Source organism: Myodes glareolus, chromosome 23 (assembly GCF_982192425.1).
Source record: "Myodes glareolus chromosome 23, mMyoGla1.1, whole genome shotgun sequence".
NCBI lineage: Eukaryota > Metazoa > Chordata > Mammalia > Rodentia > Cricetidae > Myodes > Myodes glareolus.
The window spans coordinates 30,573,841-30,588,803 of NC_142048.1; the positions used below are offsets into that span (position 1 = coordinate 30,573,841).

A 14,963-nucleotide genomic window follows, 5' to 3' on the forward strand; every position below is an offset into this window, starting at 1 on the left:
CCTTAAACAAAGATGTGAAACCAGGTGAGATTCTTCATTCAGTGTTACTTTGGGGTGTGGGGAGGGACCTGGGTAAAAAAGCTAAATTGTACTGGGATCAAAAATAATGGCTGTTGGTCAGGCAGCAGTGGCGCACGTGGTGCACAGAGGCAGAGAGATCTCTGTGAGTTCGAGGCCAGCCTGGTCTACAGAACAAGTTCCAGGACAGGCTCCAAAGCTACACAGAGAAACCCTGTCTTGAAAAACAAAAAAGCAACAACAACAAAATAATGGCTGTGTGTGGTGGAGTATGGACTGGAATAGCAGACTGTCAGGTGCTCTCTTTCTGTGAGTCCCTCCCTAGCCACAGCGTCACCCTGATACAAACTAGAGGGCCAACAAAATCCTGCAAAGGGAAGATGTGCATAGTTCACAGGTGTCTCACAGTTGAAGGACTTGATAACAAAAGGGTGTGGCTCTGTCTCTGAATGATTAGGTCAAAGAAAAGCTTTCTGGTTTCTTCTGGAAACCTAAAAACCCAAGCGCGGAGAAAATTGAAACAGGACCTCCCTGTGTAACCAAGGCTGGCTTCAACTACTAACATTTTTATCACGCGCCTGCGTGCGTGAACACACACACACACACACACACACACACACATGCACACACACACACAGCGGTAGATGCAAACGTGGTCTGAGAATTTGCCAATGTACTTTCTAAAAAAGCCACAATTAGGTAAGAAACCAGGAGGAAAACAGTTCTTTATTCTCCCTTCTACCAGAAATTCATCTCAGAGGGCTTGCTCCTGGGAGAAGGAAGCTGGCAAGGCAGGTTTATTCAACTTCCATTCAGATGGATGAGGGGCACTTAGTGGAAAAACCTTCACAGAGAAGAGTCTTATTTCACCAGTGGAAAGTTTGTCCTTTTCAATTTCACAATTAAATTTTATTCACAAAGAAGCAAACAAACTAAAATAAATGATTGACTCCGCCCTGACAAGTAAATTACAGAAAAGCTTCAGGCTCAATTAAATGTAAGAGGTTCTTAAATATTGATTTGGCTTTTGTTTTAATGGTGCCGGTGTATTTATACGAACTAGTAAATTTTACTAGACAGTAGTCAGTGGTGAACGCCGGTTGATCCACGCTCTCAACATGAGTCGTGTTGCTTTGTGGGGTTTCCAACATTCACATTAAGAGCTTAAAAAAAAAAATTAACGTGGCTAAATAGTGGCGATCAGAGGAGGTCGGGATCCAGAGTGCAGATGAGACTAAAGAGCAAAGGAAGTTTTGGATGTGTGTTTAGGAGGCAGAAACAGTATTATCTCCTTGAATTTCTTTCCATCAGGTAATAAGAGCGTAAATTTGGTTACACGTGTGTCATAAGGTCGTGGACAGGTTCTGAGAATTTACTGTCTTAAGGCAAGAGATTCCAAAAAGGCGTTAGTTTGTCCGGCGCTGGGGCAGCCTCTGCCGGTTCTCCTATGCTGACCCCACCCTAAGCTGGGACCCGGACGGGCTCAGGGTGGTTCACCTGGGCCCAGGGCCACGGCCCCGGCACGCCCCCTTCCACCTGGAGCGCTTAGCCTTGGGAACTCAGCCTGCGGAAGGCGGAGTAAGGGGCAGGATAAATGTGGCTGGAATAGAGCGCGTCTGTCAGAAACCCCGGAGGGGTCCGAAAAACCGAGCTCGAGGCTGGGGAGATTTCCACTGCTGCTCCGGGTACTAGTGACAGTTTCAGCTTTCTTGGGATTTCAGAAAGGAACCGGAGTAGGAGGTATCAGAGCGCATCGCTGGAGGATTAGGTAAGTCTTGCTTCATGAAACCGCTGGGCTTTGTCTGTTTTTCTGCTACAAGGAGAGGGAAGAGAGAAGGGTTTGAAAACCTAAATTCAGCAGAGTTTCGACTTTTGCAACTTGGTGATAAACTAGGCTTGACATCTAAAATTCTGCTAGCTTTCAGATTGCATCAATCTCCCACTACCTTGAGCCATTGGCCACCAATTTTTCAAACACAGATTGAGGAGCAAAGTTGATAAACATTAAGAAAGCGACATTCTGATTGGAATCTCCTCGAAGTTGTGTTTTAAATTTTGTTTCAAATTTCATGACCTTTATTTCATCGAATTATTGAGCTAGAACTATTTTATTTTTTTTCTTAAAGATTTATTTATTATGTATTCAGTGTTCTGCCTGCATGTATGTACCCTGCAGGCCAGAAGAGGGCACCAGATCTCATTACAGATGGTTGTGAACACATGTGGTTGCTGGAAATTGAACTCAGGACCTTTGGAAGAGCAGGCAAAGCTCTTAACCACCGAGCCACCTCTCCAGCCCGGTAGAACTATTTTATATTAAAATATTTAGCCGGGCGGTGGTGGCACACGCCTTTAATCTTAGCACTCGGGAGGCAGAGGCAGGCGAAACTCTTGTTCAAGGCCAGCCTGATCTACAAAAGCTAGTTCTAAACCAGGTTCCAAAGCTACAGAGAAACTGGTCTCGAAAAACAAGCAAAAATGTATATTGTGGCAACAGGACACCTACATTTCTGTCTCTGCTTACCTCTGTAAATTCTGCTAGATTATTCTAGGAGAACAAAAAAGACCGCTTGTTTTATTGTTTTCCTTAGCTCGTTTTTCAAATTCCTCACCTCGTTTTCCAATCCAACAGCAAACTGGAAAGAATGTTTTTCTGGTTTCCCACCCTTTGTGCGTTTCAGGTCTTGGTTCTCAAATTACCGGAGTTCTCTTTTCACTCTTGTTTCTCTATAGAAGATCCATGATAACCCTTTAACTTAAACTAGAGCCTGCTGCTCCTTTGCAAGCCTGTAGTGGTTTCCTTCGCTGTTGAAATGCAACGCAAATGACTTTCCGTAGAATTCCCAGCTTCCTTTGCGCCTGGACTCTGCCCGCCTCTTCCTGTCCCTCTTTTATAGGAATTGCGGCCTTATGCCAGTGATGGTGGCGCATGCTTTTATTCCCAGCAACCAGGAGGCAGAGGCCGGAGGATCTCTGTGAGTTGGAGGCCAGCTTGGTTTACGGAGCAAATTCCAGGACATCCAAGGCTACACAGAGAAACTCGGTCTCAAAAAAACCGAACGGGGGAGAACAAAGAATTACGGCGTCTGTGGTAAATATGGCTCCCCCCTGTAGTCAACATGGCTTCCTTCCGTACTTACCTTTATTCGGGATTACTTTATTTCCTGACGTTCCACATCAAATCCCTTTTACAGTGAAGTGCACATGGCTTGCTAAAGCGGGCATTTTGGGAAATTGAATCTCACCTCTCCCCCAGGGGACTGGCATTTTGGAAGCTTTTCTAGATGGTCCTGACAAAGGTGGATTCCCTTCTGTATGCCGTCTCTCATACGAATATTTCTCCGAGTATTTTTCTCTATCAGGAACTATTTTTGTTAGTTTACTGTTTAGTATCTGTGTTCCCCACATTATGAAAGCTTTTGTCTCCGTGTTAACTGTGAACTTTGGGTCTTTTTCATTCTTTTTATTGAGCTGCTAGAACAATGTATGGTTACTGTGACTAATTAGAAGCTATTGGGCCACGCTTGGTGGCACATGTCTGTAATTTCAGAACATGGAAAGTACGGGCAGGAGGTGGTGGGTTCAAGCCAGTCTCCACAACATAGTGAGAGCTTAAAAAATCACCACCTTAGCTGGGCGGTGGTGGCGCACGCCTTTAATCCCAGCACTCGGGAGGCGGAGGAGGCAGGCGAACTGAGTTCGTGGTGTGGTCTACAAGAGCTAGTTCCAGGACATTCTCCAAAGCTACAGAGAAACCCTGTCTCGAAAAACAAAAAAAAAACCAAAAACAAACAAACAACCAAAAATCACCATCTTAACTTAATTTGCCCTTCTCTCAAGATTGCATATTGGGTGGGGGATAGTGTAATGCTCAAAATATCTGATAAATAACCTAATGAAGAAAAGTAAATGCTGTATTTAGATGGTGATATATTCATAAAATCTCTTTGACTTTGATCTGCTAGGAAATATTCTATCTAAATAGCATTTGCAAGCAACTATTGAAAAAATTTCATTTTAAATGTCTAAAGTTGTGAATAAATGCTTACTGAATTAATATTTTCAAGATTTCTGATTCAGGCTTCACGAGGAGTATAAATAATGATATTCATAAACTTATTTTCATAGGGAAATGGACTAAGCTCTGGTATTTGGCAAAGAAGACAGACTTTTGCGCTCGGTAGTGTGAATGTACAGTCCAGCCAGCAGGTAAGAGGAACCTATTTTCCAGACAATACCAAGAATTGTGTTCTTATGTGTTCCGTAAGAAGCTGGGGAACATTTAGCTTGGGATCTAAGTGCACCTAAGGGAAGCTCCAAGGAAGCAGTGTTTAACCAGAGATCTGAAATGTAGGTGGGTATATTCCTGCACACTAACAATGCCAGAAAACATTCCTTGGTGTGTTAAGTGAGAGAAGATGCAGTGCACTCGTGGGGTGCCTTATTCTAATTCTAGGGAGAGTTTATTATGGTTGACTAATTAAAATTAGAATAATTAAAACAACCTGTGACCCCAGCACCCAAGAAGATTGGGAGTTTGTGAGTTCTTGATTGACCTTGGCTACAAAGCAAGTTTGAGGCTAACCTGAAAAAAAAAAAAAAAACAACCCTGTCTTAGAAAAAAAGGTGTTATGTGGGAAAGGTGGCTGTCTGCCTTCTGACTTTGACTTTGCCCCTTTTGGTCAGCCTAACAGAAATGCCAGCCACCTCTCAGAACATGTGTGACGATGGGTTCTGGTGTCTGCCATGCATCCCTACACTAGACAGGTTATGGAGATCGAATCCAGTTCTTGTTTGTGTACAAGTCCTGGGAATGTGCTTGTTGTCAGAGCTTTGGGTATTCAACAGGAATAGCTGCTCTAGGACATCTAAGCTACAAAACAGCATTTTCAGTTTTTATCTTTGAAGTTTCTCTTCTTTTAATTTTATATCTTGTATTTAGTATGTGAGGGCGCGCTTGCATGCTCGGGTGCTTATGTGTGGTCCAGTGCAAGTGGAAGTCGGAGTCCCACATTTGTCACTGGCAGCAAGTGACTTCTTTCTTTTTTTAAAAAAAATATTTATTATTTATGTATACAATATTCTGTGTATGTCTGCAGGCTAGAAGAGGGCACTAGACCTCATTACAGATGGTTGTGAGCCCCATGTGGTTGCTGGGAATTGAACTCAGGACCTTTGAAAGAGCAGGCAGTGCTCTTAACCACTGAGCCATCTCTCCAACCCGCAAGTAACTTCTATAGAGCCTTCTTGCTGGCGAATTCTATTATTGAGTTTATTTTTGTTGGTTTTTTTTTAGACTCCTGTAGCTTTTTAGACGCTTATAGCCGAGGACTGTTGGCATGAGGTTTTATTAGCAAAATTTATATTTGAGAATGACTGATTCTGTTTGGAGGATAACCTCAACAGGATCAGTGTGAATATTTTAGCCCCAGTTCCTAGTTGGCAGTTTAGGAATACTTCTAGACCTCACCAGCATGTACTTGGGAAGGTTGTTAGCCTTTTCTCCCTGCACGCGTTACTTCATATTTTCAAATATATTGTTGGGCGTTTTGACCTTACCATGTGATTTATTGGCCTGACCCCTGATGGGTTTAACCATGCAAGAATTAATAGCATTTTCTGACTAAACTCCCTATTGGTAAACTCTTTAAGCAAAGGAGAAGTAAGAGAAATACAAGTGGCAAGAGAGGAGTTTGGAGAACAGAGAATCAAACCAAGTTCCAGTTATTTTAGTTGAGCCTAGACATGATCATGACATGATTTTGCTCGTTAACTCTTCTTGAATATGGCCTGTCTCAATTATGTCATCAGTTTAAATGACATAAAGAATAGGTGTGTGTGGGGGGGGGGGTGCTCTTGTCCCTAGCAGTTGAAATGTGCTTTGTTTTTGTTTGCTGTATTCATTTTTTTGTATTCATCTCTGTTGAGATGGCCATTTCGAAGTAGTTTTTAAATCCCGCAGCTTTCGCATTGGCCCTGGTTTGCAGAGCGTTTACTTTCTGTTCCTACAGCAAGATATCAGAACAATAGAACAATAAAGACCCCTTCTGTTGGGCACATGATTTGAACATTAAGCAAAAGGCAGGTAGAAAAACAACAGTGTATTTATGTTGCTACTTTAAATGGTCTTGCTTTTTAGATTTGACTTTGTTGTTCTTGGTCGTTTGGTTTGTTTTTTTAAATAATGGGAAAATAGAGAGCCAGTTTTTTTCCATGATATTTATTGAGCTCTACATTTTTCTCTGCTCCCCTCCCTGCCTCTCCCCTCCCTCCTTCAACCCTCCCCCAAGGTCCCCATGCTCCCAATTTACTCAGGAGTCCAATCTTGTCTTTTTCTACTTTCTACTTCCCATGTAGATTATATCTATATGTAAGTCTCTCTTAGTGTTCACATTGTTGTCTTAAGTTCTCTGGGATTGTGGTTTGTAGGATGGCTTTCTTTGCTTTATGTTTAAAAACCACCTATGAGTGAGTACATGTGATAACTGTCTTTGTTTAAAAAATACCTATGAGTGAGTACATGTGATTGTCTTTCTGTGTCTGGGTTACCTCACTCAAAATAATGTTTTCTAGCTTAATCCATTTTCCTGCAAAATTCAAGATGTCATTATCTTTTTCTGCTGTGTAGTAAGTACTTCATTGTGTAAATGTACCACATTTTGCTTATCCATTCTTCGATCGAGGGGCATTTAAGTTGTTTCCAGGTTCTGACTATGACAAACAGTGATGCTATGAACGTAGTTGAGCACATGTCCTTTTGGCACAATTGAGCATCCCTTGGATATATACCCAAAAGTGGTATTACTGGGTCTTGAGGAAGGTTGTTTCCTAATTTGCTGAGAAATCACCACACTGACATCCAAAAGGGTTGTACCTGCTTACATTCCCTCCAGCAATGGAGGAGTGTTCCCTTTTCCCCACAACCTCTCCAGCATAAGTTGTCATCAGTGTTTTTGATCTTGGCCATTCTTATAGGTATAAGATGGATCCTCAGAGTTGTTTTGCATTTCCCTGATGACTAAGGACGTTGAACATTTCCTTAAGTGTCTTTCAGCCATTTTAGATTCGAGAGCCAAATTTTGCCCTGTGACTTTCTTATGCCTTAAATTCACTGGGATTCCATCAATTTTGTGTTTTACTTTCTGGATCTTGGAGAATCTTCCAGAAAATAGGCCAGCATATCCTGTCCAGGAGTGAAATTTTGCTCCTCCTTATTTTATTGTGACAACATCCTCATTTCTTTTACTCTCTGCTTCTCATTTGAAGAAGGGTGAATAGTTTAACAGACATGCGGGGCCTGCTCAAGCCTATAGCTGACTCTGTACAAAACAATAAAAATAGCTACTGTTCCTACCCCACTTAAAGCAGTAGGACCCAGGATAGAATGAAAAGCAAGAAAAAAATAGCACGAACTCACACGTATGCCCAGCATTTACTGTATGCTGTGGACTGTGCCATGTGCCTTCCAAGCATCATTACATTTCCCATTCACCGCTCCTGTGCATGAAATAAAGCAGGACTGTCTCACTTCATTGCCTCCAAGTCTTTTTATCACTGCAACTGACCAAACAGTAGGATTTTCTACTCTTTAAAACTGCAAACTTAAACTTTCTGCGAAGGCCTTTATTAGTATTTCATACCAGAGTTTGCAACTTAATAGTATTTGGCATGTGTTGCTTACTTTATTTTTTATTTTATTTATTTTGAGGTAAGGTTTCATGGAGTCCCGGTAGACTCTTTAACTCTATAGTTGAGGATGACTCCCTGCCTCTCCCTCCCACAGAGCTGGGGTTCCAAGTCTTACTGTCACATCACAGTCCTTTGCTGCTCTGCTGGGGATTATACCAGGGCTTTGTGCACTCTAGGTGAGCGGTCTTCCAGCTGAGCCACATCCCCAGTCCACGTTTGTTATTTTATATGCTTATGAAGATTCTGTGCTATTAAGGCATTTTTTTTGTATGTTTATTTACTGATGTATCCTGAGGAATGCTTAGTCTAGAATAGGGGCGGCACTATACTGAGTGTGCAGTCAGTACTAGCGTGAGGTCACGTAGCCCACTGGAGAGTTCCAGACATGCTGGTGTGTTCAGAGTTACAATTTAGTTTCTTTTAGTCTAAGATGTTAGTGTAAATTAAGGGTTTTTGCAAAGTGGGTTGTAAACCTTTTTTCCTCTTTTTACTTATTCTTTTCTCATGTAGTGCATCCATACCCCAGTTTCTCCCTCCACTCCTCCCAGTCTCATTGCCCACCCACACCTCCACCCTCCCCCAGACCTCCTGTTCTTCCCTTTCCCTTCAGAAAAGAGCAGGGCTCTCAGGAATATCAGGCAAACATGGCATAACAAGATTCAAACCCTTATATCAAGACTGGACAAGGCAACCCAGTAGGAGGAAACAGGTCTCAAGAGCAGACAAAAGAATCAGAGACACCCTTACCCTCACTGTTTTTTGTTGTTGTTTTTGTTTGGTTTTTTTTTTTTTTTTTTTTTTTTTTTTTTTTTTTTTTTTTTTTTTTTTTTTTTTTTTTTTTACAGAGACAAGGTTTATCTAGCTTTGGAGCCTGTCCTGGAACTCATTCTGTAGACCAGGCTGGCCTCGAACTCACAGATCTGCCTGCCTCTGCTTCCCGAGTGCTGGGGTTAAAGGCGCGCGCCACCACCACTTGGCAAATGACATTTTTCTGATTTGTTTTTCAAGACAGGGTTTTTCTGTAGCTTTGGAGCCTGTTCTGGAACTAATTCTTGTTGCCCAGGCTGGCCTTGAACTCACAGAGATCCACCTGCCTCTGCCTTCTTATCCCCACTGTTATGAGTCCCACAAATACACCATGCTAACAACTATAGCATAAATGTAGAGGACATAATGCACAGACTCATACAAGCTCCCTGATTGCCAATTGAGTCTCTGAACCTTATGAACTCTATTTAGTTGATTCTGTGGGCCATGTTCTCTTTGTGTCTGTGACCTCGCTGGTTCCTACAATCCTTCTGACCCCTGTTCAGCTTTTTGCCAGTCATATTTGTTTCTGCCCTATATCCTCTGGGCTTCCCAACTTCCCGTTCTTGATCATCCAGGCGGTGTCATGCATGATGATTGGCCACTCCCACATGTTCTGAGCCATCATTTCCCTAGCATATCCTACAGGACGGGTCGAAGGTTTTGTGACTGAGTTGGTGTCCTTCCCCACCACTGGAAGCCTTGCCCAGTTACAGAGTATGGCCAGTTCAGGCTTCATATTTCCCCCAATACTAGGAGTCTTTGGTAGGGTCACCTTCATAGATTCCAAGGAGTTTCAACTGCACTAGATTTCTGCACCAACCCCAGAACGACCCCAATTCCAGTACACTCTCCTTCCATCCCTTCTTCCTCCATCTGATCTGTCCTGTTCCCATCCCCATCCATCCCCCACTCCACCAACAATCTATTCTCTTTCCCCTTCCCACCCAGGGAGATCCATGCATCCACCTCCCACTTGAGTCTTCCTTGTTACTTACCCTCTGCATCTGTGGGTTGTAGCGTAATTAGCATTGACTTTACAGTTAATACCGTTTTTGTCTTTCTGGGTCTGGGCTACCTCACTCAGGATGATTTTTTTTCTAGTTCCATCCATATGCCTGAAGTTCATGGTGTCTTTTTTTGGTTAGTTGGGTTTTTTGTTTTTTTCGAGACAGGGTTTCTCTATGTCACGGCCCTGGCTGTCCTGGAACTAGCTCTTGTAGACCAGGCTGACCTTGAACTCACAGAGATTCCCCCGCCCCCCTCACTCCTGCCTCTGCCTCTCTGCTCTCCTGTCTTGGTATGAAAGGCAATATCATCATTTTTTTTTAACAGCTGAGTAGTACTCCATTGAGTTCTCTTTATTTATTCTTAGGTTGAGGGATATCTGGGTTGTTTCCAGTTTCTGACTGTTATGAATAAAACTGCTATGAACATATTTGAGCAAGTGTCTTTGTTGTAGATAGAATAGAACATCTTGGGTATATGTCCAAGAGTTGTATGGGTCTCGAGGTAGATCCATTCCCAGTTTTCTGTCCCTTGTGTTTCTGATCTTAGCTATTCTCTTTTGTTTTTTGTTTTTCAAGACAGGGTTTCTCTGTATCTTGGAATTCTGTCCAGGAACTCACTCTGTAGACCAAGATGACCTCAAACTCACAGAAAACTGCCTGTCTCTGCCTCCTGAGTACTGGGATTTTAAAGGCGTGTGCCACCATTGCCCAGCTGACTTTAACCTCTGACAGCAGTAAGATGGAAGGAATCTCAATCTTTTGGATTTGTATTTCCCTGATGGCTTAAGATATTCAACATTTCTTTAATGTTGTAATGTGTTTCTCAGACAATTTGAGATTCCTCTATTTTGAATTCCTCTGTTTAGATCAGTACCATGTTTTTTTTTTTAATTGAAGGTAAACATTTATTACTAGAGAACAAAAAGCATACAGAAATTCTGTATTCTTTCTCTTCACTGGTTTTGTAATTAAAGTGCAAATACCAACGAGGAAGGTATTTACAAGGATAAATTTTTCTTAATGGCCCTGTACTGTATGGTGGACTTCTTTTCATAGAAACCATATATTGCAAGCTAAGAGTATTCTAGAGTTTACAAGAAGCTTAGCAACTGGTATTAAACAGGATACCTTTTAGTGCAAAATATAAAAGTGACACAACTGTGTGCCTCGTAAGTGCTTAATTCCTTTCAACCAGGAAATGGGAAAAAAACAGAAAATGATCAAGACAAGCCTAGCTTTAAGATTTTTTTGTATTCAGTTTGCTCTACTTTCATGTCATCTCCAATAAAAATAAGCTGATAGACCTAAGTGACCACTGTAGAAGCTTGGATATCCATCAGGACAAATGATGGAATAATATTTGTTTTCAAGACATAGCCCCAGTGGCGGAACCTGGGTTAATGCAGAATTTATTTTCATGCTCAAATGCTTCCAATTTGTGTGTGTGTGTGTGTGTGTCCTGAGATAAGAATGTCCACATCGCAGGGTGGTGGTGGCGGCACATGCCTTTAATCCCAGCACTCGGGAGGCAGACGCAGGCGGATCTCTATAAGTTTGAAACTAGCCTGGTCTACAAGATCTAGTTCCAGGAGTGGCTCCAAAGCTGCACAGAAACCCTGTCTTGAAAAAACAAAAACAAAACAAAACAAAACAAAACAAAAAAAAAACAAATGTCCACATCAAACTGCCTCTGCAGCAGGGCCAAGCTAGCCATGTCTCCCCATGGAATAAATTGGTGTCCATGGATCAGACAGATCTTGAACTGCCCCTCAGTCCCAACCTTCTATTCTGGGGAATTCAGATTCTCATTGAAGTCTCCTCTTACAATGTGGATGTAGCCAACCAAAGTCTTGAGATAGTCATAGCTCTCCTTGGTGCAAAGGTTCCCAGTGCAGAGAATGTGCTGGAATTTTACTGGCACCAGGAGTTTTTAATTTAGCCAGCAGGCTGTTGCACTGTTGTGGAATGTGCAGATCTCCTAACACCAATACCAATCTGTGCCCAGCCATCCTGTCACCAGGCTTCATTCAGTCACCATGAACACTGATGCCCTCTTCCTTGGGTTCCTTGGTAACTATACTGCATTTTTAAATTTGTTTAGTTTATTGCTGTCTAGTTTCTTGAGTTCTTTAAATATTTTGGATGTTAGCCTTCTATAGGATGTAGAATTGGTGAAAATCTTTTCCCCTTCTGTAGGCTTTCATTTTGTCCTATTGATGGTGTCCTTTTTGCCTTACATAAAAGTTTCCTGAGGTCCCATTTATTGATTGTCGATCTTAATACCTGTGCTATCGATGTTCTCTGTTTAGAAGTTGTCTCCTGTGTGAATGCATTCAATGCTACTCCCCACTTTGTCCTACCAGGTTCAGTGATCTGGTTTTATGTTGAGATCTTTGATCCACTTGGACCTTGTGAGTCTTGCACATGGTGATACATGGATCTATTTGTATTTCTTCTACATGCAGACATCCATTTAGATCAGTACCATCTTGAAGATGCTTTTTTTGGTGTATATTTCTGGCTTCTTTATCAAAACTCGGGTATGCATAGGTGTGTGGGTCATCAATTTTATTCCATCAATCCACCTGTCTTTCTATGACAATACCATACGGTTTTTATTACTATAGGTCTGTAGTAGAGCTTGAAATCTGGGATGGTGATATCTCCCGAAGTTCTTTATTATTGCTCAATATTGTTTTAGCTATCCTGGGTTTCCTCTTTTTCATATGAAATTGAGTGTTATCCTTTTAATTTCTGTGAAGAATTGTATTGGAATTTTATTGGGAATTGCATTGAATCTGTAGTTTGCCATTAGTAGGATGACCATTTTTACTATGTTAATTGTACCAATCCATGAGCATGGGTGATTTTTTTTTTCATCTTCTGATACCTTCTACAGTTTCTTTCTTCAAAGACTTGAAGTATTTGTCATACAAGTGTTTTACTTGCTTACTTAAAGATATCCCAAGGTATTTTATAGTTTGAGGCTATTATGAAGGGTGTTGTTTCCCTGGTTTCCTTCAATCTGTCATTTGTATGTAGTAGGTCTACTGATTTGTTGTTAATGTATCCAGCTACTTTGCTGAAGGTGTTTATCAGCTGTAGGAGTTCCCTGGTAGAATTTTTGGGGTTGCGTATGTATACTTATCTGCAAATACTAATGCTCTGACTTCTTCCTTTCTAATTTGTATTCCCTTGATCTCCTTCAATTGTCTTGTTCTAGCTAGAAATTCAAGTATTATTGATGAGGTATGTAGTGGGCAACCTTGTCCTCTTTCTGATTTTAGTGAAATTGTTTTGAGTTTCTCTTCATTTAGTTTGATGTTGGCTATTATTGGCCTGTTGTAAATTGTCTTTTATGTTTAAGTATGTCCCCTGCATCCCTAATCTCTACAACCTTTATCATGAAGGAGTGTTGGAGTTTGTCAAAGTCTTGTTCAGCATCGAATGAGATGATCATGTGGTAAACCATTTTTTAAGGTATATGTAATTTTATTTAGAGAGTCTCTGTGTGTTTGTGCACGCACGCACACACACACACACACACACGTGTCTTCACTCAAATGTGTGGCTCACTTGTGGAGGTCAGATGACAGTCTGTGGGAGTTGGTTCTATCCTACTACCTGGGTCCCAGGATTAAACTCTTGAGTGGCCAGCAACTTCCTGCTGAGCCATCATCCCACTGTCTATCCACCATTTAGTGACGTCATTTCCTCACAGTTGCTATAGTATTGGAATATGTTCTAACTTTAGGTTATTATCTAAGGCAGGTGTTTCCTGGGGGTGACTCTTCTGGATCAGCACTCTCTGGAAGTGATTAACATTCATGTTTCACGAAGGAAGCGGCCAAGACAACATGAGCACGGAAGTGAAGAAAATGGCAAAGACAAGTGGCCAGAAAGGCCAGGGTAGGCGAGCCCTCAGAGTGAACACGAAACAAGAGGAGGTGGACCAAGTCCAGAAGACAAGCCTGGAACCTCTCCACATAACATACACCATCCACGATGATGATATGTATGGTGAGACAAACCCCGAGACTGAGGAAGATGACTTCCCTGATGGTTACATAGAGTGCATCATCAGAGGGGAGTTTTCTGAACCTATTTTGGAAGAGGATTTACTTTTTAAATCTTTTGAAAACCTAGAGAAAGCCGAACAAGACCTTTCTCGCCAGGTTCTTGAAGCGAGTTCCCTTCTAGAAAGTTCTTTGGAATATGTGACTAAGGGAACAAAACAGGAGAAAAGGGAGACCAAACAAGAGCAGCCTCAACAGATTGTTGAAGCGAATTCAGAACTCGGGTGTTCCAAGTCCATGACTAGCTGGAAGCTTCCTGTTGAAAAAATACCAAAAGTTGATTTATCAGATCCTCAGCAGCTTGCCTCAGAGCTTCTCTCGACTGAAGAGAAGCCAAAGGGTGATGAATCTGGTGACATTTTATCGATGCTGGAGTGTCCTCAAACAGGGTGCACGAAGAAGCTGAGAGACAAAACTGCCCTGAGGAAGCACATGCTTGTTCACGGTCCCCGCCAGCATGTGTGTGCAGAGTGTGGGAAAGCTTTTGCCGAGAGCTCGAAACTAAAGCGACACTTTCTGGTGCATAACGGAGAGAAGCCATTTCAGTGCACCTTCGAGGGGTGCGGGAAGCGCTTCTCACTGGACTTCAACCTGCGCACCCACATACGCATCCACACTGGCGAGAAGCGCTTTGTGTGCCCCTTTGACGGCTGCTCCAAAGGCTTTATTCAGTCAAATAATCTGAAAACTCACATCCTAACCCATGCAAAGGCAGGGAAGAAATGCTGAAGACCAAGACAGAGATTGTCCTCAGGCTGGGTAGTCTTAATGGAAGAATCAGTCAATGGGGAGGCCTCCATTGTGGAATATTTGTCAGGAGTTTCACAACTCTAGAAAGCAAACTTTTATTCTTTATTTTTCATTATACCATTTTAAGGACAGTCATTTCATGGTGTAGTTCCAACAGAAAAGTGAATGTCGGAGTTACTTCAGAAGCATAATCTTTAATAATATATGTGCTGCATTATTCAATGTGATGATTTTTGCCTACTTTGTAGAAAATCACTGATTTTTAAGTATATAGTTTCTAATTGCCTAGCTTTACCTTTAAAATTGTACTTCATGGTAGATGCGATAACCCTAAATAAATGAATGAGTACTTATATGTTTTTAAATTAAATTTTTTAATTTTAATTTTCGAAAAGTAAGTCAAAACTACATTAAAAAAGATAACAGCTGGTCATGGTGGCACATTCCTTTAATCCTTGCACTCAGAAGGCAGAGGCAGGCAAATCTGTGAGTTCGTGGCCAGCCTGGTAAGCCTTGTGCTCGGGAAACCAGTCAGAACTATAGAGGATTATGCCTCTAGAGGAGAGGAGGAATTGTTTTTTAAAATATAGCGAAAGAGTGGGTTGTGGTGGTA

General features: G+C 41.8%; 1 protein-coding gene and 1 pseudogene across 1 annotated transcript; one reads left to right on the forward strand and one right to left on the reverse strand.

Annotated features, from left to right (window-relative positions):
• The first annotated feature begins 2,910 nt into the window (after positions 1 to 2,910).
• Positions 2,911 to 14,720, forward strand: Zfp42 (ZFP42 zinc finger protein). Its single transcript, XM_048441676.3, has 3 exons — positions 2,911 to 3,109; positions 4,147 to 4,227; positions 13,292 to 14,720. Exon 3 carries the CDS (start codon positions 13,352 to 13,354, stop codon positions 14,327 to 14,329), a length of 978 nt encoding a protein of 325 aa, XP_048297633.3. The 5' UTR covers positions 2,911 to 3,109; positions 4,147 to 4,227; positions 13,292 to 13,351; the 3' UTR covers positions 14,330 to 14,720.
• LOC148118328 (vacuolar protein sorting-associated protein 29-like) lies at positions 10,800 to 11,560 on the reverse strand (annotated as a pseudogene).
• Positions 14,721 to 14,963: the final 243 nt, after the last annotated feature.